Source organism: Nematolebias whitei, chromosome 10 (genome assembly GCF_014905685.2).
Source record: "Nematolebias whitei isolate Nwh7 chromosome 10, NemWhi1, whole genome shotgun sequence".
In the NCBI taxonomy this organism is placed as follows: Eukaryota; Metazoa; Chordata; class Actinopteri; order Cyprinodontiformes; family Rivulidae; genus Nematolebias; species Nematolebias whitei.
The window spans coordinates 14,229,402-14,251,719 of NC_056507.1; the positions used below are offsets into that span (position 1 = coordinate 14,229,402).

At 37.0% G+C, this 22,318-nt stretch overlaps 2 protein-coding genes across 2 annotated transcripts; one reads left to right on the forward strand and one right to left on the reverse strand.

Annotated features, from left to right (window-relative positions):
• Window positions 1–1,643: 1,643 nt before the first annotated feature.
• rspry1 (ring finger and SPRY domain containing 1) lies at window positions 1,644–10,020 on the reverse strand. The gene is made up of 14 exons (XM_037682688.1): window positions 9,623–10,020; window positions 8,881–8,933; window positions 7,677–7,789; window positions 7,000–7,126; window positions 6,772–6,830; window positions 6,277–6,343; window positions 5,616–5,747; window positions 5,391–5,506; window positions 4,990–5,133; window positions 4,799–4,910; window positions 4,484–4,586; window positions 4,247–4,399; window positions 2,122–2,226; window positions 1,644–2,013 (listed from the first exon to the last, which is right to left on the reverse strand). The coding sequence occupies exons 1-14, from the start codon at window positions 10,018–10,020 to the stop codon at window positions 1,917–1,919; spliced, it is 1,779 nt and encodes a 592-aa protein (XP_037538616.1). The 3' UTR covers window positions 1,644–1,916.
• A 4,367-nt stretch (window positions 10,021–14,387) lies between these two features.
• On the forward strand, window positions 14,388–15,405 carry anapc13 (anaphase promoting complex subunit 13). Its single transcript, XM_037682690.1, has 2 exons — window positions 14,388–14,667; window positions 15,068–15,405. Exons 1-2 carry the CDS (start codon window positions 14,569–14,571, stop codon window positions 15,191–15,193), a joined length of 225 nt encoding a protein of 74 aa, XP_037538618.1. The 5' UTR covers window positions 14,388–14,568; the 3' UTR covers window positions 15,194–15,405.
• Window positions 15,406–22,318: the final 6,913 nt, after the last annotated feature.

Here is a 22,318-nt window from a genome sequence, read left to right on the forward strand (position 1 = left end):
AAATAACATTGACATACATTTATTACAAATATCACAAACCAAGAAACAACAATTCTTTTATAAAGTCACATCTTTGGGAACTCCAGGGCATAATTCCTCCATAAATGTTTTAAATACAACTCACAACTTTACAATCCTGGACTTGAGGTCCAACCACATATGACTTCTCTCTCATCTCCATGGGTAAGGTGCTCCAGGAACAAGATAAACGCCGATCAGTCTCCTGACATTCCAGAAACGATTTTACAGATTCATTTTATGGTTTTTAGACTATGCAGGATCTCATTCATAAATAATTTATAATTAATCAGTGTCATAATTTTGAAATGCCATTCATTTTCAAGCTGTACAAACTAAACTTCTACTAAATCACATTCTCTCGTACATTAATGTTGTCACCCGTTTCTGAAAGACCATTTCGTAAGCCCAGAGATGCTTCAAGTAAAGGATAAACAAAGATTAACAGAAAACACAAAGACATTAGAAGGTGGAGAACAAGTCATGGTCAGAGCGCAGACAGGAAAAACTAATTTTACTCCAAATGGCTCAGTAAACTGAAAATAAAACTGAAACATTTTAGCACAGGCTTTTGTTTAGAAACAATGTGATTTCTAAATTAGATGCCTAATTAATCTTTAGGGGGGTCTGTGAAGTGATGGTGCCAGACAACAGCTCAAACATTTTATGTTTGCTTCAAGAAACTTAACATTTGATTCACAAAACTATCATTAAAAAAATAAAATAAAACAGGACTTCACAGCCAACATCCTTGTTTAAAGAAAAAAAAATCTCATCTCGTCACCATGAAGAAAAATTAATACAAACTTACTTATTTGGCCCTTGTCATGAACTTTACTGATTGTGGAGCTAAATTAAAGCTAAAAAATAAACCAATAAATTCAGGTGTCAGCTGAAATGCTCACTTTGGAATACCCAGTGAAATGAAAAGGGAGTGGATTATTTCTAAGAGCATAAATTAAATTTCTGCATATTTTTTTTTTTTTTGCTTCATAAGCAACTGTGGAAAAATCATGGAAGGAAAAAGACAAGCATTGAGGTCAGTTGCAGTAAAGAAAATCAGTATTAAAATACGGTGTAATTTTTTCTTTACCGTTTGTACTTGAAGCAGGGAAACTTCTTTTAACAGATTTTAAACAATTCTGTAAGAATTTAGAACACTTGTCTCTCCTGACATTAAAAGCAAAACAGAATATTTTGCTAAACCATCAACTTTCCAATGACAAAACCTGCAGGTAGGACATTAATAAATAAAGACGGTAAAAGTGCCTAATTATAGGTGCTGGAAAATGAAAATGCTACCTTGAGTTACAGTAATTCACAAAACTACAGTCAAAAACAAAGAAAATGAGACGTCTCAAATGGATCAGTACCTTAATATTGTACAACGAGCTGTTTTCTTTTCTGCTACTCAGGCTTTAGACTGCAGACACGTGCATTACGCTGATCGGATTAAATAGTAGTAGCCTCTGGACTGAAAGAGCATCAGATAAGATCTACAGATCTCAAAGAATGTTTCCACAAATAAGTTGGTTCTTTATGTGATTGTATTGTCTCTGCACCCTATGCACTTTTCCTACAAAAAATAAAAATAAACGCACTGTTAGTAGAAAGTTTCTTGGTGCAGCTTCTGCAGTGAATTGTCAGGATACAAGACAGGCAAATAAGGAAAAGCTCCTGGGAATCCAGCTGTGGTTTGATTCTCCTGTCTCTCATCTCCTGTCTTTCTTCTCTCTACCCCTCCATTCTTGGCTCCTCTGACTGAAACTTACTGCCCTGTTATTGTCACAACACTGTGACACTTTTCTCACAGTCCTGTTTGAGAGGGAATTAGACAAGGAGGAGGAAACTGCAGGCCTGTTGCATCTCTCCTTGTAGAAGGAAGGGCAGGAAATATGTCAGGAGACATGTGCAATGAGTCTGACGCGCGTCTGGATGTCTTGGCGGCACAAGGGGCACGTCTCTAACTGTAAGGCACACTCCATACACATACCACTGAAAGAAAAAAATAATAATTCTAAGTCATTCACAAGAAATGAGAAAACACAATCTGAGATTTTCACCATCTTTATTGTCAGGCGGTTTTGATTATTCAGCACATACCCATGTCCACAAGGCCGCAGCTCCGTATCAGCCATCACGTCACAACACAGCGTGCAGCAGTTGTCTCGGATGCTGACCTGCTTCAGTAAGGCCAAACGCCGGTGTCTGGAAAACACAAACATGCACACCAGAGTACAAATAAATGGAAGTACAACTTTAAGGCTGAGAACGCCAAAACTTTGCTCTCTAGTGTGGATATTCGATAAACTTACAGGGGAAAAAGATGAAGGCAGAGACATCAGTGCCTTTTCAAACACCTATTATTAAATCTCAACTTACTGTCTAGATTGTTTAGAGACTGTAATTGAGATTTAATATCAGTTTTCTTCAACAGTGGCTTTCTCGTTGCCACACTCTCATAAAGCTCAGACTGGTGAAGAACTCGGGGAAACAGTTGTATGCACAGTCTCTCCCATCTCACCTGCTGAAACTTGTAAGTGCTCACAGGTGTCTTGGTGGTCTCGCTCACTATTCTCCTTCTTGTCCGGTCACTCAGTTTGTGAGGATAGCCAGTTCTTGGTAGATTTACACATGTCCCATATTCCTTTTATTACAGGATGATGGATTCAACAGAACTCCTGGGGATGTTTAGGACTTTTACAATAATTTTGTATCCATCCTCAGACTTGTACTTTTCAAAAATATTTTCTCTAAGTTGAATTAGGACAGTCGCTTTAAAAGGGGGTGAATCCTAATGCATTCACTTTATTTAAATGACAGATTTATTTAGTTGGTATTACTCTGTAGAAGTTTGGTTTCACTTTGACTTGAAAAGTTTTTTAAATTTTGTAGTCTTTCTTTTGATTGCTCCCTTCTTTAGGGGTATAAGATATGGCAATTGTTTTACACCTGATGCAACCTGGGCTCAAACCTGCAGCCTCAGGATTACAAGAACATGACACTGACCACCAAGCTAGAGTTGCATTTGGGCCTAAAAGATCCAGCCCAGCCCGTTGCCATTTTTTCCAAACTCGACCCGACCCAATCATTTAACTGTAATTACAGGTCCAAACCAGAAAAAAATGAAAATAATTTTTTATTAAGCTTTTACTGCTTTTATAAGCAAATCAGTTTGACATATTTTAAGAATGTATTTCAAGGACAGGAAGATAAGGTTTCTTGTTTATTAACAAGTCACCAAATGGATATTAACATACAAAACAAATAGCTTAAAAATCTACTCTAAAGATAGGCTATTATACAGAGGAACAAAAATATTTGTAGAGCAAAATTATATGGAAAAATATAGAACAAGGCTATTTTATTTAAACGCGCTGCTCGCTTCGGCTTTTGTAGATGTTGCAACTTCCTTCACTGCAGATGACAGCAGGTGTGGAGATGGACGCGCACGGCCGGCGGTGATCAGGTGATCCATCTGAAGCTTAACTGGACTTTTTTTTTTTTTTACCTCTTAAACCGGTTGGTCGGACCTGCCTCTTCCTCAACAAGTAAATTAACTCAATTTTATATTGTGCATTCTTATTTAGTTTTCTTTGTGCTGTATGATTCTTAAAACCGTATCAAAAGCCCGAGACTGCCCGTCCCACCCATCAAGCACATTATTTAGGCCCAACCCAGCCTGAATTCCAGGTAGGGCCGGAACTGGGTTAGAAATCACAGCTCTACACCAAGCTACTGCAGAACCCCTTAGAAGTTTTTTCTTTTTGGAAAAGAGGACCGATTTCTATTGAGCATTACTGATTTATGACAATATTAAACGCATAAAAATCCAAGGGGGTGAATATTTTTATAGGCACTGTAACTGAGTTTTATTATGTGAATGCTGAACCAACATGTCTTATCAATAAGATAAAAGTTAACTATGAGAAAGGTCCGACACCAAAAAGAAAAAAAATATATACTTTTTGTAAGGAACGCGTCATATAGATCAGCTGAATACAGTAATAATTTAATGTTTCCATTGATCCAAGCAGAAAAATGTTGAGCAGTCTCAATCGATGAGTCACGCCATTTTCCTGGCAAACCCACGCACCAAACACCGCGTTCAAACAAATGACTCACAAGTTTTAGAACGATTGGGTAACACAGACGGTTTCAAGCTGTCTTTCCAAACACATATGGTGCAACACTGACCAGACAGTTTTTATTTCTAGTTTTTATTTACCTGGGAAGGATGATCTTTTCACTGGGCTGCAGTGAGGCGAAGTCGTTGAAGGTGCTGAACTTGGCGGAAGGTGGGTGGCGAAAAGGCTTGGCCCCAAAGTTAAACTCACACTGCTGGTAGGACATGAAGCTGGCTGCTGCAAAGAATCCAGACCTGTGTGGAAAAAAGAGAAAAAACAGGAAGACAGATAAATAAAGAGGCCTTATGAAACCACAGATAAAGCAGGAGGAAACTTACGTGGCTGATGAGAACACTTGTTTCTCCGGAGGAAGCTGATGTCCGTTGAGATAAAAGATCATCTGCTTTTTGTTAAGGTCCAACAAGAAGCCAATAGCATCTCCTAAAAACAGAACAAACATGCAACACAGCAAAATAAAACCTTAGCGTGGTGCTTGTATTATTTTAAATCCACATAGGAAGAGTTCAAACTAAAAACAACAAAAATTACTACGAAGCGACAATAATTTGACACTTAGAATTCCTTAGAAATCAATTATGATACAGTCAAACACATAAGAAGCAGTACATAAACAAAGAATAAGTATTGCATACCTTCCTTCCAGCAGGGATGAGAATGAGGTTTACTGCGAGCATTGTACCAGATGAGCTGCCTGCAGCCATCGTATGCACATGAATATTCATCATCTCCTATCCCATAACCCTCCTAAAAAAATAAAGAAAACTTTTAGAAATGCCTGATGAATCAAGTGGAGGAGAAAATGTATAAAACCCCTGATAACTACATGGTTTAGAAACTTGCTGTCTTTGGTGGCCCATCCAATCTGCATCACCCCCGATGTAATAACCGTCACCTCGTAGTACCAAACACCCGAGTCCACACAGAACGTACAACGCACGCTCTCAAAAGACGAGGCGTCACATCGTGCCTGAAGACAGAAGCAAAGAGTAAACCTTACAATCTTTATGTGCGTCCCATTGGTGTATGAATGTGATAAAGCGCTGAGTAGTCTCTTTAGAATGATTTGTTCAATTAGCTTTGTATAGATCTAGTAGAGTGCTGTATGAATGGGTAAATGAGAACACAGATTGTAGTGTAAAGATGCTATATCAGTACAGCCCATTTACCATGTTCTTGGTATAAAACTTTCACCATTTAAAATGCTGCAACTAGTTTTGACCTAACCTCCAGTCCGCTAGGGGAGATCTTGAGGTACTCGCTGACGTCGTTGCTGTTGAGCATGGCATTGATATTGGTGAGGTTCACTTTCTCATAAGTGAACTGACGACCCTCCTTCAGGACTGCATAGCAGAATAAAAAGGAAAATCATTGCTCTCTAATTAATTACAACACCCCCCCCCACACCCCCCAACTTCTCAAACTTTGAACTCCAAACAAAGATTTACTCACACAGGTTGTCAAGGCTCCACTGTGAACAAAATCCAACCTGCCTCTTCAGGTAGTCTGGGTGGTCTGCCCATGACTCCAGAACAGAGAGTCGATTACTGATAGACGACTCGGACACGGTCAGTTTGTTCTCACCTGAAAGCAGAACCATACAAGTGTGACCGTCAAACAAAGTCAGAAAGCACTCACTCATAACACCATGTTTTGCTGTGTGTCTACATAAGAGGCTTGGCATTAGCAGTGTCTTAGTTTGGCAGTATTAGTTTCAGAGCTCTGTTTCCATACTGCACACAATCAGGCTTATGAATAGATTTAATTTAAAAAAAATTAAATAAAAATAACAGACATATGTGCAAAAGTAAGACTTCACTGTTTTATCAAATGACTGCAGTAAAATATCCTTAAACCAACATAAAGAAAGAAAAAGGTCAAGATAAAGTGAGACATCAAACTAACATTATGTGGGTAATGTTGGTTTTGGAACGAAACCAACTGAACGTTTTTTGTCTCGCAGCATATTGCATATGCAAATACCAAAACAAGGAAGTGGAAGAAAATAAGTGAGACTTTGTCGCCATAGAAACCATAGTCTTTTTACAAGGTCATTTCTGTTAGCATTTTATTGATCTAATTGTGAATAATAATTCTGAGGTGGTGGACCTACTGGTCTGGGAAAACTTCTCCAGGGCGATAAGAGCAAACAGCATGACAGTAGGGTGGGACTCGGAGCTCTACAGGAAGAATGACAAAAACTATAAATAATTTGTGTTTTGCTTGACAAAAACATTTTTAGAAACGTATGAGGAAGATTCAGATATCAACTGTATGTGTGACTACAAGGCTCAGTCTCAACAACAAAAATATCCATCGTAACCTCCTTTTTAATCACAATACAAACATTGTTTTGAACATAATCTTATTATTTTACAACCTGTCACATAATTAGACATAATTCCCCACGATGCATGCATTGCAAACATAATACAGCTTAAAAGCAGCACTTGTACATAGAATCTGCTTCTTACACAATCTTACCAATCTTTAAGATATTTATAAAAGCTGTAGGCATCGGTTTAGCAATCACAGTCTTAAAAAAATTGCAGGTTTTAAAAATACAATGAATCCCATACTTAAATACTAAGCAACAGCATTTGCTTACCAGGCTCTCCAGGAGGTAATCAAGAGTTCCAGGGCTTAACAGTCCTATACTGGCTGGTCCTACAAAATAAAAAGATTAATTAAAAAGTAAAACGCATTCAGAAAAATAAAACTGCTTTCACAATGCATATGCAACAAGGACAACTATTAATATCTGTAGGGGCGTTTCCCTGCTCAACTGTGTCTCGGTTGCAATAATGCAGAGTGACAGAGCGAATGTGGACAGTACCAGCTAATTTCTCTGCAAGGCATCCCAGGACAGCTGTAGTGTTTCTGTGTTTAGCTGGGTTTAGAGCATCTTGTCGTGCCACGGCTGCACTCAAATTCAACATGTCAGAGAGTTTCTGGAGAGCATCCTGCAGAGAGAAAATGACTTGAGACAGATGTGCAAAAAGTGCCTCTGAGTGAATCCAAAACTTTAAAAAGCAGCAGTTGAGGGAATTAAATCAACGTTTATTCTGCTTAGAGGATCTTAATGCCCCTTTAGTGATGGTTAGTTTGGCCAGAGAAGCAAATAAATCTTTATTTTGACACATAAAGATAAGAGGTGATAAGAAAGTCACGCACAAGTGAATTAAAAAAGCTATAATAAAGCCTAATTCAATAAAAGAGCCAAGAAACAAAAGAACAGTGACAAATGAGCAGATGTCCACATATTGAACTGTTAAAGTGCTCAAGTCATGACTGCTCTTCAAGAGGATTAACACATTGCTAAAGTTAAATAGTTACTTTATTATTCATGACAAACCAACACAATTCACTATCCTATACATACATTTATACATAAAACAAACAAAAAAGGACAGATACTGAGATAACAATGTTGTTCTGATTAAAGTTGCAGTTAAAACACAAAATGTCGCTTTTTAGATTAAATCCATAATTTTTTAGAGTTGAGGACTAGACCTTGGTTGGGAGAGGACACTCATCTAGTAGGAGGGTGATAACTGCGGGTCCGAGTGGATCATCCAGTGGGATCACTCGGATAAGAGACTGGACCACTTCCAGCCAACCATCATCTGAAAGAAAGAAACGTGATTAATTTCACTAAACTCACAGAGCAAACATAAATCATTTAATTTAAAACACATACAAATACTATATGAAAGACAACTGTGAAATGTCTCACATATCTGAGATAATAGAAATAAACCTTACAGCACTTCAAAAATAAAAACAAGACATTCCACCTTTCCACAGAAAACTGAACTTTAATGATCGACTCTTATATTATTTAAAAGTAGCATAATTTCAGATGCAGTAAAAAGCACTAAAACAAGCATTTCCTCTATTTGGTAATAAACTTTACCACATCTTTCTATATTCAGTGGAAACAGCTCATGAATAATGTAACGCTGCAGCTTGTCAAGCTAAAAGTAACTTGTGGGTTGGTCTGCTCTGTGCTCTCGCTGCTTGGCTACCTCCAAGGTTCAGTATTTGCAAGTTAATACCCAACTTGGCTGCTGTCAAGCCACACGAGACTGTGCCCTATAAGCAAACACCATCTGTGCAAAACACAGGAATTCAAAGGCTGCTGCGTGCACACCTGAGTGACACATGCACGGGGAGTACCAAGCACATTATGCAAGTTTCTCCGTTTCAAGCCTCAAAAAGAAGTCCTGCTGCGTTTGGTTTTACTTTAAAACAGACAAAGACTGTGGTAAAACCAAATGTTCCGAGAATTTTTTTAAAGCGTGACAAAGAGGCATCACGCTCGCTGAATATGTCAAAACTGAAAAACACGAGTGGCTTACAGCGATTATACTTCTACAGCTACTTCTTTATTTTCCCCCTGAAGTTCAGCCTGAAAGGGGAAGGTTTGTTTGAATTCCTGGAACAAAAAAATCTTTGAATTTTTTTTTTTTAACTGTTTAACTTGAAGTCAGTAATTTAGCTTTGGGTTTACTTTTCATCTTAAGAAACTTTAATTTTGACCAAACATCAAACAAACAGTGAAAAACTTACTTAATTTTTAACCTGCTGACATTTATAATGTAAAATATAATTTGAATCAGTTTCTCCCGTTATTGTATTCTCTAACAATTCTAAATATTATTTTTTTTGTTCTATTTCCTGTGTTCCTCCACGATCAGTGCATTTGTTTTATTACCTGTTTCTGCCATTTCATGCAGGGTGATCATGGAGTATGGGGGCTCTTGGTCACTACAAGGAAAAGCAGAAATTAGACCATTAAAATCTTATTTAAGATAAATGCTTAAGCCTTTACCACATTATTCAAATATTTCATATTATTGTGCATTTATTTATACATAAACTGCTGTGGTAATAACCTTGTGATCCCTGCAAAGCTCCATAATATTGTGAAATGATTCACTCTTTAATATGCTACTGCATGCTCAGTGACGGATATGAAATGTGATTTTATCTTGCAAAAGTGTTGAGTCATGTATGGTTGTGACAGATTTGGGTTCAGTTGCTGTTCCAGCTGATAATGTTGCTTGTCAAATTATAAAACGAAGAAAAACGAAGAAAAGAAATGAATGGATTTCCTAAAAAACAACTCGTACAGAAAAACTTTTAACAATACAAATACAAAAAGAAAAACAAATGCTGATTCAAGTTATTAATACATTAGGTTGTGATTTCTGGGAATGTTTTGCACCCTTATTGATGTCAATCTGCAGTAAAATGTGAAACGGTGACAAAATCCTTCAACCGTGAGTATAAAAAGCAAAACCAAAAGAGAGAAAGAGAAAGGCATTGCGCAGTAAAGCAAGACAGCATTGAGTTGATCAATCAAAAAAACATATTCTCAAGAGTGACACAGCATAACTAAAACAAGTCACACTGGATGTTATTTCCATTTTAAATGAAGAAAAGAATAAACTTACTTGTCTACAAGTGTCCTGATGACAGCCAGTGTGTCCAGCACCAGGCCATCCACGTTCTGCTTCTTCCGTCTGGGCTCGTGGGGCCCCCTCCCTCTGCGTGGCGGTCTGACCGGGTCTCTGGGTCGACTGCTTCTAGGTTCTCCAGCATCAGCGCCGACAGCTGTACTGTGGTCAACCCGTCTAGCTTGTCCTCGAGTCGCTCTCGACGACCCATGGTGATGATCCTCCAAGTCGCTGTCATCATGACAAACGCAGCTGTTACCCATGGTTCCAGGGCCAGAGACCACACTGGCAAGGGTCTCCCAGGATGGAGGAAGGGAGTTTGAGGTGGAGAAGAATAGTAGAACCTGTGCAAGGCTCCTGCAGGCACAGAAAGTAATCCAGGCAGATACTATCATATCATTTGGAGAGCTCGGGTTGGGGGGATTCTTGTCCCTGTGAGCTGGGTGGGCTCAGTGTAAATTATCATACTGTTGCCAAGCTGAGATCTAGTTGTGAGAAACACTATTTAGCTGGTTAAATGGACCAGTACAAGTCATGGGATGCAACAAGAAACACTTGAAACATCATCAGCAAGCCGAGGTTTAGGTCAAGCTGTCATCCAGGGCTCGTAAAGCTGTGAAAACAAAACAGAAAATGTGAAATCAGCTGTAAAATTTTATTGTGCAACAACAGCTGATATTCTATAAAAATAAAAAATTATATAAAAACTTGCTGAAACGACACACTCAATGTCAACAGATGTTAAGAAGAAGAAATAAAAACAGGCAAACTGCTTCTTAAAACTTTTGTTGCTTTTTATGCATTTCACACAGATAAATAATTTTACACAAAAAAAAACTAACATTTTACCAACACAAACTCAATTAATACTGTGGTTACTCAGCTTTTTTGATGTTTTCGAGTGTTTCTTCCAGCAATAACAATAATTATGTCCTCATTTTAGATATTTAAAAAAATGTAATAATAATAATAATAATAATCAGCGATGGAGTTACCAGAAGTCCTAACTTACAGAAATATATTTTTGGTAATAAGCTGCAAAAATTATCCATAAAATAGAGCTTCACAGTTAGCTGCTTAGCGAGCTACCCCACAAAGCAATGTTACGTTCTTAAATAAAATCCAAGTTTTACAAGCTTGAGCTTATTATTTCTACTGATAAATAACGAATAAAATTTAAGACAAAAAAGTGTACTTACGGTACTTCCACTTGAATGACAACAGCATTAGATCGCCGTCACTTCCTACCTAAACACTCAGAGAACAGGCAGCTAACTGGGCAGCTACGGTTTGTAGCAGCTAACTTGCTAACTGTTAGCCAAGACAACATAATGAGTAGCAACGAAGAAAACGTGAAACTCAAACCACGGTCAAGTATATTGGTACATCTAAACAACCCGTCTACATACAGCGACGCACCTGTGCGGGAATATAAAGTGGTACCATTCTAGTTAACACATCGTACACATTTTAATGACGCTGCTTAAAGCCTGGCAAGCTAGCTGCTTGCTAATGCTAAGTTCCTTAGCTTTGGCTGAAAGGTTGGTCATTCCCCAATCTGTCATCATCAGCTGTGGAGGCTGAGGGAGGAGAGAGGGCTTCTGTTGAATAAAATATCATTTCAGCATAAAAAAATGACTCGTTATTTTATGTTTTATTTCCCCCTTCTCTTAGTTTATGTGTTATTTCCTTCTTGAAATCCATATATTTCTAGTTGTATCCTAATACTTTTTTATTGTTTGATTCATGACAAAAATCTTGCAAGTGAGCAAATTGAAAAGTATAAATTATTTATTCTGACAGCAACACAAATCACTTTAATCCCTAGTTTTTAAACATGAACAAACAATTTGACAAGTGTCAGAAGTGTAAAAGAGTAACCCTTAATATTTTTATATTTTAATTCAACTGAGCCAGACAATTGTGTCATGATTTTTATTACTATTTCTTCAGGCTTTCTGAAGGTATTTTATAGTTGTTCTTTGGACTCTAGCCTCTTCATTTATTGTCCAGCTTGTACCTGACAGCATATAGTGTGCGCTTAAATAACTGGCAAAAGTAGTGTCAGATCTAAAAAGCTATTTAAAGCAGATTAATCTTATCTGAAAGTTGATGTTTAGAGAAATGTGGAAAAAATATTAGGACCTGAGAGACTTGTCTACTCTTTAAGAATCATCATAGTGAAAAAATATCCCGGTATTATGTCAATCAATTTATGTTATCTTTTTTTTTTAGCTTCAACACGAAAATGAGAACAAATGTTGTCTTTGTGACAGACTTTTGGTAACACTGTGCCTAAAGATTTAATTTAAAACTGATTATGGTTTGAGTTGCATGTCTTCGATAAAAAAATACAAGTCTGAAAATCATCAGGTATTAGACTGAAAATGTAAAAAAAATAGCAGTCAGTGTCCAAATAAATAATTTTAGAAACCCTAAAGAAATGTTTTTTGAGACCATTTTTAAACATTATTTAAAAAAGTTTGGATTCTTGAAACCAAAATATATTTCAGGTTTTCCAGTTTATTAAAACCTAAAGTTACACATATGTAGAAAAATGTAATAAACAATAATAACAACAATAATGTAAAAAAAAAACAACACCACTCTTTCCCCATTCTTATTCATGTTGCATTGTTGTCTTGATGGTTTCATTAAGCTGCTTGAACACAGTTTACAAGAGAATCAATATTGATACTGTACATAACTGTACTAAGGTATTTGTTAATTTCTGCCTTTGGAGGAAAACTACTTAGATAACCTCCATCTGGAGGCCAACTCGCCGACAGACATGGATCATGTCTGTGCGTCTCTCTGCGGCTGGATATGAGGGCACGCCCGCTCTGCTGCTGTATAAAAGTCTGCAGAAGACTCTGTTCATTCTCATTTCTGTGACATGCTCCATGCATATGCATCTATGAATGTAATCTTGAATGGATCCTTGCAAGTAAAGTCAGATATATGTAAATCTTCACCTGCCTTGTGTGTGGTTCTTTTGAGTAAACAGCATTAGTGAGAAAAAATGAATCCAATACTACTGAAATTTTATATAAATACTGTGCTCTTAAAACATGAAACATTTGTTATTGTTGATAACTAATATAATATCTCATTATGTCAAAGCCAAAGTTTCATTAATTTTAATATTTGCATAAAACCCAACAAATATGTTACATTTTTATGTTGTAGCTTTAGAATGAGCTGGAGAAATGAAAACACCCCACATCTTTAATTTGAGGGATTTAATTTAGGCCCAGCATGCATTTAGATGATGTTTTGTAAACTGGGACCATCATTTACCCTGCTTCAGTGAATGGATGTGTTAAAAGAATTGTCCTGATACATCCCACCCTGGCTTAGCATTTTGGTGAACTTCTGTGACCTGGGGCGGTACGAACATGGTGAGCTCTCAAACGTTGGAGGGAGACGGCCGTAGTCACTTGACGTCGTCCTGTACATGATACTTCGAGGGGTTATTGTTGCTGCTGATTCCACACTGATCATGCAGGAGGAAACTGGGTTTCCAGAAATGACGCCTGGTTTTGGACTTTCTGCCTTTTGCTCTTGAGTGAGTGACATCATGGAAGTTCCTGTGAAATAACACAAGATTTTAAAGTCTCAGAAAATGCAGACATTTCCTCACTTCTTCATTCTGTCTGAAGTCAACGTTACCGATTCAACAATCAAAATTAAAAAAAGAAGCTTAATTTCAATGAAGTTAGGACCACCTTTTTATCCCATAACTACACAAAGTTGTCAATTTGGAGGAACATTTTTATTTACCGTAATAATCTATTTCTTATAAGTGTTTTAAAATATTTTAAACAGTTATTGAAATCAGGCAGGTCTTGGTCTGGGTTTTTGTTGGAAGTGAATTCAATCAGACCTCAAAATAACTTGAAAACCATAACAAAAATCGGCAAAAGAGCAAAAAGCTAAAGCTACTTCAGCACAATGGAAATGACTTAAAATAACTTTTTTTTTAGTATTAGCAAATATTTTTGTTTTAACTACAACAAAATAAATGCAAAATATTATAATACATTTAAAAGAGAGTGGGAAAGTTTAAAAGGAGCTACACCTGACTTAAAACAATTAAAACCATGTTGTCTTCTTGCAGGGGAGTGTGCACACTCATGGAGACATGAGACATGGAGAGTATGCTAAATAAATTTAGCTAATATTTCCTATTGAAAATTATAGATGTTCTATTTTACAAATTTATTCAGTGCTGTCAGCTCATTACTGTATATAATTTACCTTAAAAAGGGAGCAATACAGGAAAAATATCCGTTTTGTCTTCACTTGATTGTTAGCTTGTTCACAGTTAGCTTGTACACAGTTGGAAAAAAAACAAAGCGTCCGATTACCATAGCAACCGTGTCCATAGACTATCTACACAAAATCAAGCTTTTAATTATATTTTAGGGTTTATTTTTATTTAAATTCACCTTTTAAATCGAACAATGCAAATACTGGCAGAGAATCACATTTCTATACACTTTCTGGGCAAAAAAAACGTTATCTTAACTCTGAAATATATTGTAAATTAAAATTAACTTTTTGATTGACAAATACAGTGTCTTGGTGATGCTACTTTTTAAAATATAATTTATATGCTTTAAAAACAAGGGAGTGGTTAATTATAATACTGATTATTCCTAATTTTCTCAAAAGCAGAAATATGTTATTAAAAAATAAACGTCCACTTAAAGTTAAAAAGAAATATTCCCACTGTACTTGAAAGTCACACGTTACGTCATCAAACAGCGCGAACGTTTACGCTCTAGTGTCTGAGTACTAGCTGCGCAAAGCAGCTATGTTTCGCTAAGATATTATCAATTATTGCCTCTCTTGTTGTTTTTGGAAGCATCTGGTTTTTCTAAAGGAAGCGGTGGACGTTAAGTACTCTGCTGTGACCCGCTTCAGCTGCTGGACGCAGAATGGACAGCGAAATCCAACGAGACGGCAGAGTCCTGGATCTGACTGATGATGCCTGGAGGGAAGACAAACTGCCCTATGAAGACGTTACCATCCCTTTGGTAATATAAAATAAAATGTTTGCATTAATTTGATACAGTCTGTAAAACTGAGTCACGGCCAGATTTATGTTTCAAAATAAATTGCAGCAAGTTCGAAAATGTACATTTTGGTAAAGTCAGTACAGTCCACCACTGAGCTCACAACGAACCAAAATTATTTTGATTTTTAAGACGCAACAAAACTGTTTTATTCTGAATTCTTCACACTTCAAGTGCATACAGACTGGATCAGAAGATGCAATTCAATGTTGTATAATCCAAATATTCAGGCAGTGTTAAACAACAACAAAAACATCAATTTTATATTTCAATGAAGAATCACCAGTACTGGTGTTATTGTGTTGCTGAAATTGAAAGATCCCTTATACTTTTTTAAATAAAAAAAAATCTTGTTTTTTAGAGTGAGCTTCCGGAGGCCGAACAGGACAACGGAGGATCCACAGAGTCTGTGAAAGAGCAGGAGATGAAGTGGACAGACCTTGCCCTTCAGAGCCTGCATGAAAACACACCAAGTTCTGGGAGCTGAGAGAGTCATCGGGAATAAGAATGTAAAATACATGGACTGTGGATTTAGTTTTGTTTTGCTTTCAAATCTTGTTGTTATAAAAAAGAAATGTAAAAAAAAATAATAATAATAAATCAGCCAAACGACCATCAACATGACAGTGGTTTAATGTTTGCTATTAAAAACACATCTTGTAATCAATCAATCAAACTTTATTTATAGAGCCCTTTCCAGCAGCCAAAAGGTGCACAAAGTGCTGCACAGTACAGAAGTTAAAAACAAACAAGAATAAAAAATCAGTCAGTTAAAAACAAAAACAATTACAATTAAAACATAGCAAAATTGTCAAAGACCTACTAGGTATTAAAAGGCTGCCTGAATAAAAAGGTTTTAAGATTAGATTTAAAATGCTCTATGTCAGTGATGGAGCGCAAGTCCTGAGGTAGCTGGTTCCAGAGTCTGGATGCGACAACGGAAAAGGCCCGGTCACCCCATCGTTTGTAGTTGGATTTTGGGACAGAGAGTGGAAATGTATTAGATGATCTCAGTGTTCTCCTATATTCACGGACCGCTACAAGATTAGTCAAATATAGTGGGGCAAGACCATTGAGAGCTTTAAAAGTGAATAATAACATTTTAAATTTAATTCTAAAATCGACTGGAAGCCAGTGGAGAGAAAATAAAACAGGGGTGATGTGCTCACGTCTGGAGGTGTTGGTTAAAAGTCGAGCTGCAGCATTTTGGACCAATTGCAGGCGTCTAATGGAGGATTGGGAGATTCCTGCATATAGGGAATTACAGTAGTCGAGCCTTGAAGTTATAAAAGTATGGATGGCCTTTTCCAAGTCAGAACGATTTAAAAAAGGCTTAACTTTGGATAAAAGACGTAACTGATAAAAAACAGGCCTTGACTACAGAGGATATTTGTTTATCAAACTTTTAAGTCCTTATCAAATGTCACTCCCAAGTTTTTAACTGTGGATCTGAACTTGGATGTCAGAGCACCAAAGTTACAGGGAGCATCATCACCAAAGAAGATGCATTCTGTCTTTCCTACGTTTAAAAACAAAAAATTAAGATGAAGCCTCTGTGTAATGTCAGCAAGTCTGTTATGCATCAAATGTGACACGAAATCTTGTCTTTATTTCATGAACCTGTAACACAAACTCAAATTACAGTGGTATAAGTAAATTTACCAACCAGCTTCATCTGTCTGACTCAAAGTTATGACATGCAGATTTTTTTATGACAAGCTGATTTTTTTCACTAAGATTCTCCTGATTCCTCTTGAGATTGCCTAATCACAAACACATTCAAAGCTTCTGTTAAGTATTCATTATATGTTTACATGTGTGCAAACAGATATGTGGTGAGTAATGCCATACAAAAACACGTTGCTAATGTATACATTTATACCGTATTCTAAATTGATGCTACCTGTTATAAAATGGCATGTAATGACTTTACTAAACCCCATAAAGTTAATCAGAAAGACAAACTTGTGATAGACTGACAATTAAAGGTGCTTTGACGATTTGGTACCACTGGATGTCACTATAAGACATTAAGAGGTTTGGTGTTCCAAATTTAAAACTTTTCATAAAGTCCAAAATTGAAATCTAAGAGTAAAAACTTTCCTATACCTAAAGCACATTAATCAGAAAACCCTGAAGTCAAAGTTTGAAATGCTTTCTTTAATTGTATTTTGGACATTTGTTCATTCTGAAACAGTTCGAGCCAGCCAACTTGATTTTTGATTTACTTTCTTTTTTTTTTAATCAGAAAGAGCTTTTCATTTCAACTGTGCTTATTTTTTTACTATTCCAAATTAAAATAAAAGTAACAATTTACTGTTGTCATATGCCTAACAATTAAATTGTCCTTGATGTACACATGAAGACAGGCCAGATATCCAGATTAAAAAATATATATACATAGAAACTTGGATTTTATTTACATTTATCATGTAATCAAACGGTTGCTTTGCAGCTGCATCAATCACACAGCTATAGCCAAAATGTAAAGTTATTCATTATTTTCAGCTCAAGATAGATAAGTATGTTTCTTTGTTGAAACTCAGATAGAAAGCACTAAATGTTGCATCTTTAATCTTTGTGCATTAAGCTCCTAAATGTTACTACAAAGCCACAAACCTATACCTGCTCTGAGGTTGTTTTTACTGTCCAGTAACTGAATGAGTGGATGAAGTGATGCACAAACTTAAAATAAAAACAGAATGACATCCTGGTTAATCAAAGTCAACACCAATAGTGTAAAGGCAACATTTTTATTGAAGCAGAAGTTTTGATTATTTCATTTTTAATTTGATGTAAACAACACATTTGAGAAAATTGTGTTTATCTGTTCAATAACTTCTTTAAAAACGTTTAAGAGTTGAGGAGAGCAGCTTTTATGGTTTGAATTTGACACAGGACTTGGTGTGCTCAAATGTTTGAAGACTTCCTTTTAATAGTTTTGTTTCAATAATTCATCTGAGGCTTTCAATGGGGGACAGTTTTATTATCCTGGTAAAGCTGCTTTATATGTAGACTTCTGCAATTCCTCGGAAGACATCGTGGAGGTTTGGCTCCACAATATGTTGCCTTCATTCTGAGATGTTTTCTGCCAAGTTGTTGTTGTTCCCATTAGTTCCCAACTATTTCTTGTGGGATTCAATTCAGTCTTTTCATCAGCATGTCCTTCCCTGGCTGCTTCTGTGTTGTCTGCCAAGTCTTTTTATTTTAACCCACCCATCCAAATAACTGTTCACATCCTCCAGTTCATCCTCCTATTTTTAAAATGAGCCGAGTCATTAGAGAATGTGATTCATTTCTGAGTTATTTATCTCTTTACGCCTTGCGGTTTTACATTCATCACATTCTATGATGACTCAGCTCAGGCCTGACATCCTGAATGAACAGATGAGGTGACAGTGCAAAAATGTGTTAAAAAATGTTGTTAATTTAATTATTCATGTAACTAAACTACATATAAAAATTCAACCTAAAGGGAATGACAATAGAGTTTATTCCATGCTTTGATTAAATTATGTCATGACTCATGAGCCATATCTAATATTAACATAAAACATATGAATATCTTTTATGTTAATATTAGACTATATTAGAATTTTTTTGTCCACGATTTCTCGAGACACTAGCAGATTAATTTAACCAGAAATCACATTTAAACATAAAAAACGAGAGTTTTTTTTTTTTTTGAGTGTTCAGTGTAGCAGAAAGCGACTTTCCACGCGTCGTTTTGCGCTCGACTCCCTCCGTGTGTTTATTTTCCCACAGCACACGGTACGTAAAGGCAGCACAACACAATAGCTGTTGCTCACGAGCGCTAGCCGAGTGCAGAGAGAGGCACGAGGCAGCGGAAGTCCACCAACAAAGCGATTTGTGCCGTGTGCAAAGACTAACCGAACTGTAACAGAAACGTTTTGTTTTTACTGATAATGTTTATCCTGACAGTCTGTTGATGTTGGGAAAAGAAATGATCTCAATAAATGTTTTTTTTTTCCTCCTCACCAATTTAGGATTTATGTCCATTAAAACTTTTTTGATATTCCAAATCCTGAAGCTTACATTTAACAGATATAATTGAACTTTTGTTAAACCTTTTTTAAATTATTATTCACACATTTATTTAATTGAAAAAAAAAAAATTTTTCTTCCTAAAATCAACCCCAGCTTATAAACAAGTCACTTGCAGCGAGTTTTAAAATAAAAATAAATGTAACCAGAGAAAAGCATTTTCTGTAAAAATTTAGTGGAAATGCTGAATGACGGCAGATTTTTTTTTAAAAGCTGAAACTCTCTTGTTAAAGTTAAAACAGGAAAACACAAGCTAAATGCTAAATGCTAGCAAAATGTCAAATGCTGAATAAAGGCAGCAAAGCACTAACAAAAAGCATTTAAATGGTAAAAAGAATAAAACACTAACTCAATGCTAAAGGAACAATAAATAGCTTCCTTAAAGTCACAAGTGTCAAAATAGTGACTAAAGGTAGCAAAACACTAGCTACAAAATGAGTAACAATGGCTAATGATAAAATGAATAAAACCAGCTTAAAGCTAGAGGAAAGTACCTTAAAACTAAAAGTAGCAAAAATTTGATCGCAAAACACTAACTAAATGCTAAAAGTACCTGAACCCAATGAGCAAAATACTAACTAAAATTAACAGAAGCAGGACATCCTCTTTGCTAAAAACAACAAAACATTACCTAAATGCCAAAACCAGCATATGATCTAAAAAGCTAGAGGAAACATAATGCTACCTTAAAACCAAAAATAGCAAAAAGCTGACTAAGGTATCCATCCATCCGTTATCTTCCACTTATTCCAAAGTTGGGTCGTGGGGGGCAGCAGCTTGAGCAGGGAGGCCCAGACATCTCTTTCCACAGCCACCTCTTCCAGCTCTTCTGGGAGGATTCCAAGACGTTCCCAGGCCAACCGAGAGACATAGTCTCTCCAGCGTGTCCTGGGTCTTCCCTGGGGTTTCCTCCCAGTTGGACATGCCCGAACCACCTCAACTGGCTCCTCTCGACGTGGAGGAATAACGGTTCTACTCCGAGTCTCTCCCGAATAACTGAACTTCTCACCCTATCTCTAAGGGAGAGTCCAGCTACCCTGCAGAGAAAACTCATTTCAACCGCCTGTATCCACAATCTCATTCTTTCGGTATCTACCCAGAGCTCATGACCATAGGTGAGAGTAGGAACGTAGACCGACCTGTAAACAGAGAGCTTTGCCTTACAGCTCAGCTCTCTCTTCACCACAACGGACCGGTACAGAGTCTGTAATACGCTGCACCGTCTGTCAATCTCACGCTTCATTCTTCCCTCACTCGTGAACAAAACCCTGAGATACTTGAACTCCTCCACTTGAGGCAGAACCTCACCCTCGACCTGAAGAGAGCAATCCACCCTTTTCTGGGTGAGGGCCATGGCCTCAGTAGCCAAACGTTAACTAAAAGTTCAATTTGTTCAAAATATAGCAAAGTGTAGCTCAAATTGGTGGTTACAAACATGAAGTAGCAAAATGGTATAACTACAATTTAATTCATGTCAGTTTATTTATAGTGCCAAGTCACAATGGAAGTCATGACAGGGCACTGAACAGAAACATCGACCTCTCTCGACCTTGACCTCTCTAAGGGATTTTAAACAATTGCTAATTTCATGGCAAAAACCAATGCAGTCATGTTATAGTTTTTAGTATTTTACACTGCTTTATAATGTAGCTGTTTTTGTTTCATTTTTACTGTTTTTGATTTGTTTTTATTTAATTTCTTGAAATAATCTTAATTTCTATCTTAACATGTGATTCTTGACCTGCCATTGTGTATCTGTTCCTCTCAAACCCAGCCGGTCGAAGCAGCTTGTCCTGAGCCTGGTTCTGCTAAAGGTTTCTTCCTGGGAGTTTTTCCTTTCCACTGTCGCCTTCATGCTTGCTCAATATGAGAGTCTGTGATGGAGTTAAACTCAAAGCAGTCTGCTCCTCAGAGAAATAATGTGAAATGATTATTTTTATATATGAAGGAATGTTTCTGTTCAGAGCCCTGAGATAACTTTTGTTGTGACTTACTTGGCGCTATATAAATAAACTGAATGAAATTGAATTTCTTCTATTTACTTTTCATTTTATATGCTTTTTATATGATTGTCTATTATTGTTGTGTCTCATATGTGTTCTTTGTTGAAAACAGGTATCTCTTGTAATGGGTTCTCGTGGTGCATATTGTATAAGGATGAATGAATGAAAAACATTCATATACAGAAAAAGTAAGTTAATAACAAGCCACAAAAAACTGACTAAAAGCTTAATGTAGCAGAAATTGTAGCTAAAAGTAGCATAGGAAGACAAATATAGTCAGTTTGCTGGAAGTTTAAAATATATTTATATATATTTTTGCAGGATTGAATGGATCTCCAAATGGGGAGAAAAACTATCTGAAGATATTTATTATCACTCTTAATGCTCTGTTCTGTCCTTGTGATTTTATCTATCGCTTATTGTTTATTTTCCGTGCATATTAATTTTCCATACGTATCTGCCAAAACACAATTTTGCCGATACAAGGCAAGCTTTATCTTTATAATAAAGATAAGATTAGTCATGTTTATTTCTTTTCACCAAGCCATTTATTTATCTATTAAGATGTTTTGTTTGTCCACAGTGAAACTGGGGCACTCTGTCCTTACATAATGATGTTTCAGACAACAAGGTGTCCTCACTGGGGAAATCTGTCCACAGCCAGCTGCCCCACCGGGCCGTGTGCAAAACTGTCCCTTTAATCACCTGCGTGCTCAGCGTCACGTGCGTGTGTTTTGCGCCCGCTTCTGTTGTTCTCTGGACGCTATAAAAGATCCGCCCCCTCTACTGTCACTCACGTCACACCGGCTCAGCGAGCAGACGGATCAGCTTCATCCTCTGAAGAACGAACTAAAAAAAAAAAAACATCCACACGAACGAAATGGACCCCTGCGAGTGCGCCAAGAGTAAGTCCTCCAGTTGGTTTCGTTTAACTGAAGACGTGCTTTTGCGTTTGGGACATTTTATTAATGTTTCTGATCTGGCCCGTTTGTTTACAGCTGGAAACTGCAAATGCGGAGAATCCTGCAAATGCACGAACTGCGCATGCACCTCCTGCAAGAAGAGTAAGTCGACCCCTTCGGTTCAGTCTTTGCTCACCTTGTCAGGTGTAATGGGAGGCTAACTTTGAACGTGCACTGTTCTTCATGCGTTCTCTTCTGTCCTGCACTTGCAGGTTGCTGCTCATGTTGCCCATCAGGCTGCAGTAAGTGCGCATCTGGCTGCGTGTGCAAAGGGAAGAGCTGCGACAAGACCTGCTGCCAATAATGATCCTGAACTGTCGCCGCGCCCTCCTGTTGTGGCTCTTTAGAATGTTATGATTTCTAGATGAGAAAATATGACGTGTTTTTTGTACCTGTCTTGTAAAAAAATAAACTAAATAAACTTGTGTAATGCTTATATTTTGTCCTCGAGTCTGTGGATACTGGTCTAACAAGCTGAGCTAGAGTAAGACGTGATGCTGCAGTGTGGATTTGACCTTGTCCTTATCACAAAGTTGACCTCCGTTTATTGAAATGGCGCCAGTTTGTAAATGTTCAAGGCAC

Coding starts and splice junctions, on each gene's coding strand:
- anapc13 (XM_037682690.1), top strand. CDS start 14,569: ATGGACAGCGAAATCCAACGAGACGGCAGAGTCCTGGATCTGACTGAT. Junction 14,668..15,067: donor AAGACGTTACCATCCCTTTG/GTAATATAAAAT, acceptor CTTGTTTTTTAG/AGTGAGCTTCCGGAGGCCGA.
- rspry1 (XM_037682688.1), bottom strand. CDS start 10,020: ATGATAGTATCTGCCTGGATTACTTTCTGTGCCTGCAGGAGCCTTGCA. Junction 6,344..6,771: donor ATTACCTCCTGGAGAGCCTG/GTAAGCAAATGC, acceptor TTCTTCCTGTAG/AGCTCCGAGTCCCACCCTAC. Junction 5,134..5,390: donor TCTCCCCTAGCGGACTGGAG/GTTAGGTCAAAA, acceptor TTCTGTCTTCAG/GCACGATGTGACGCCTCGTC.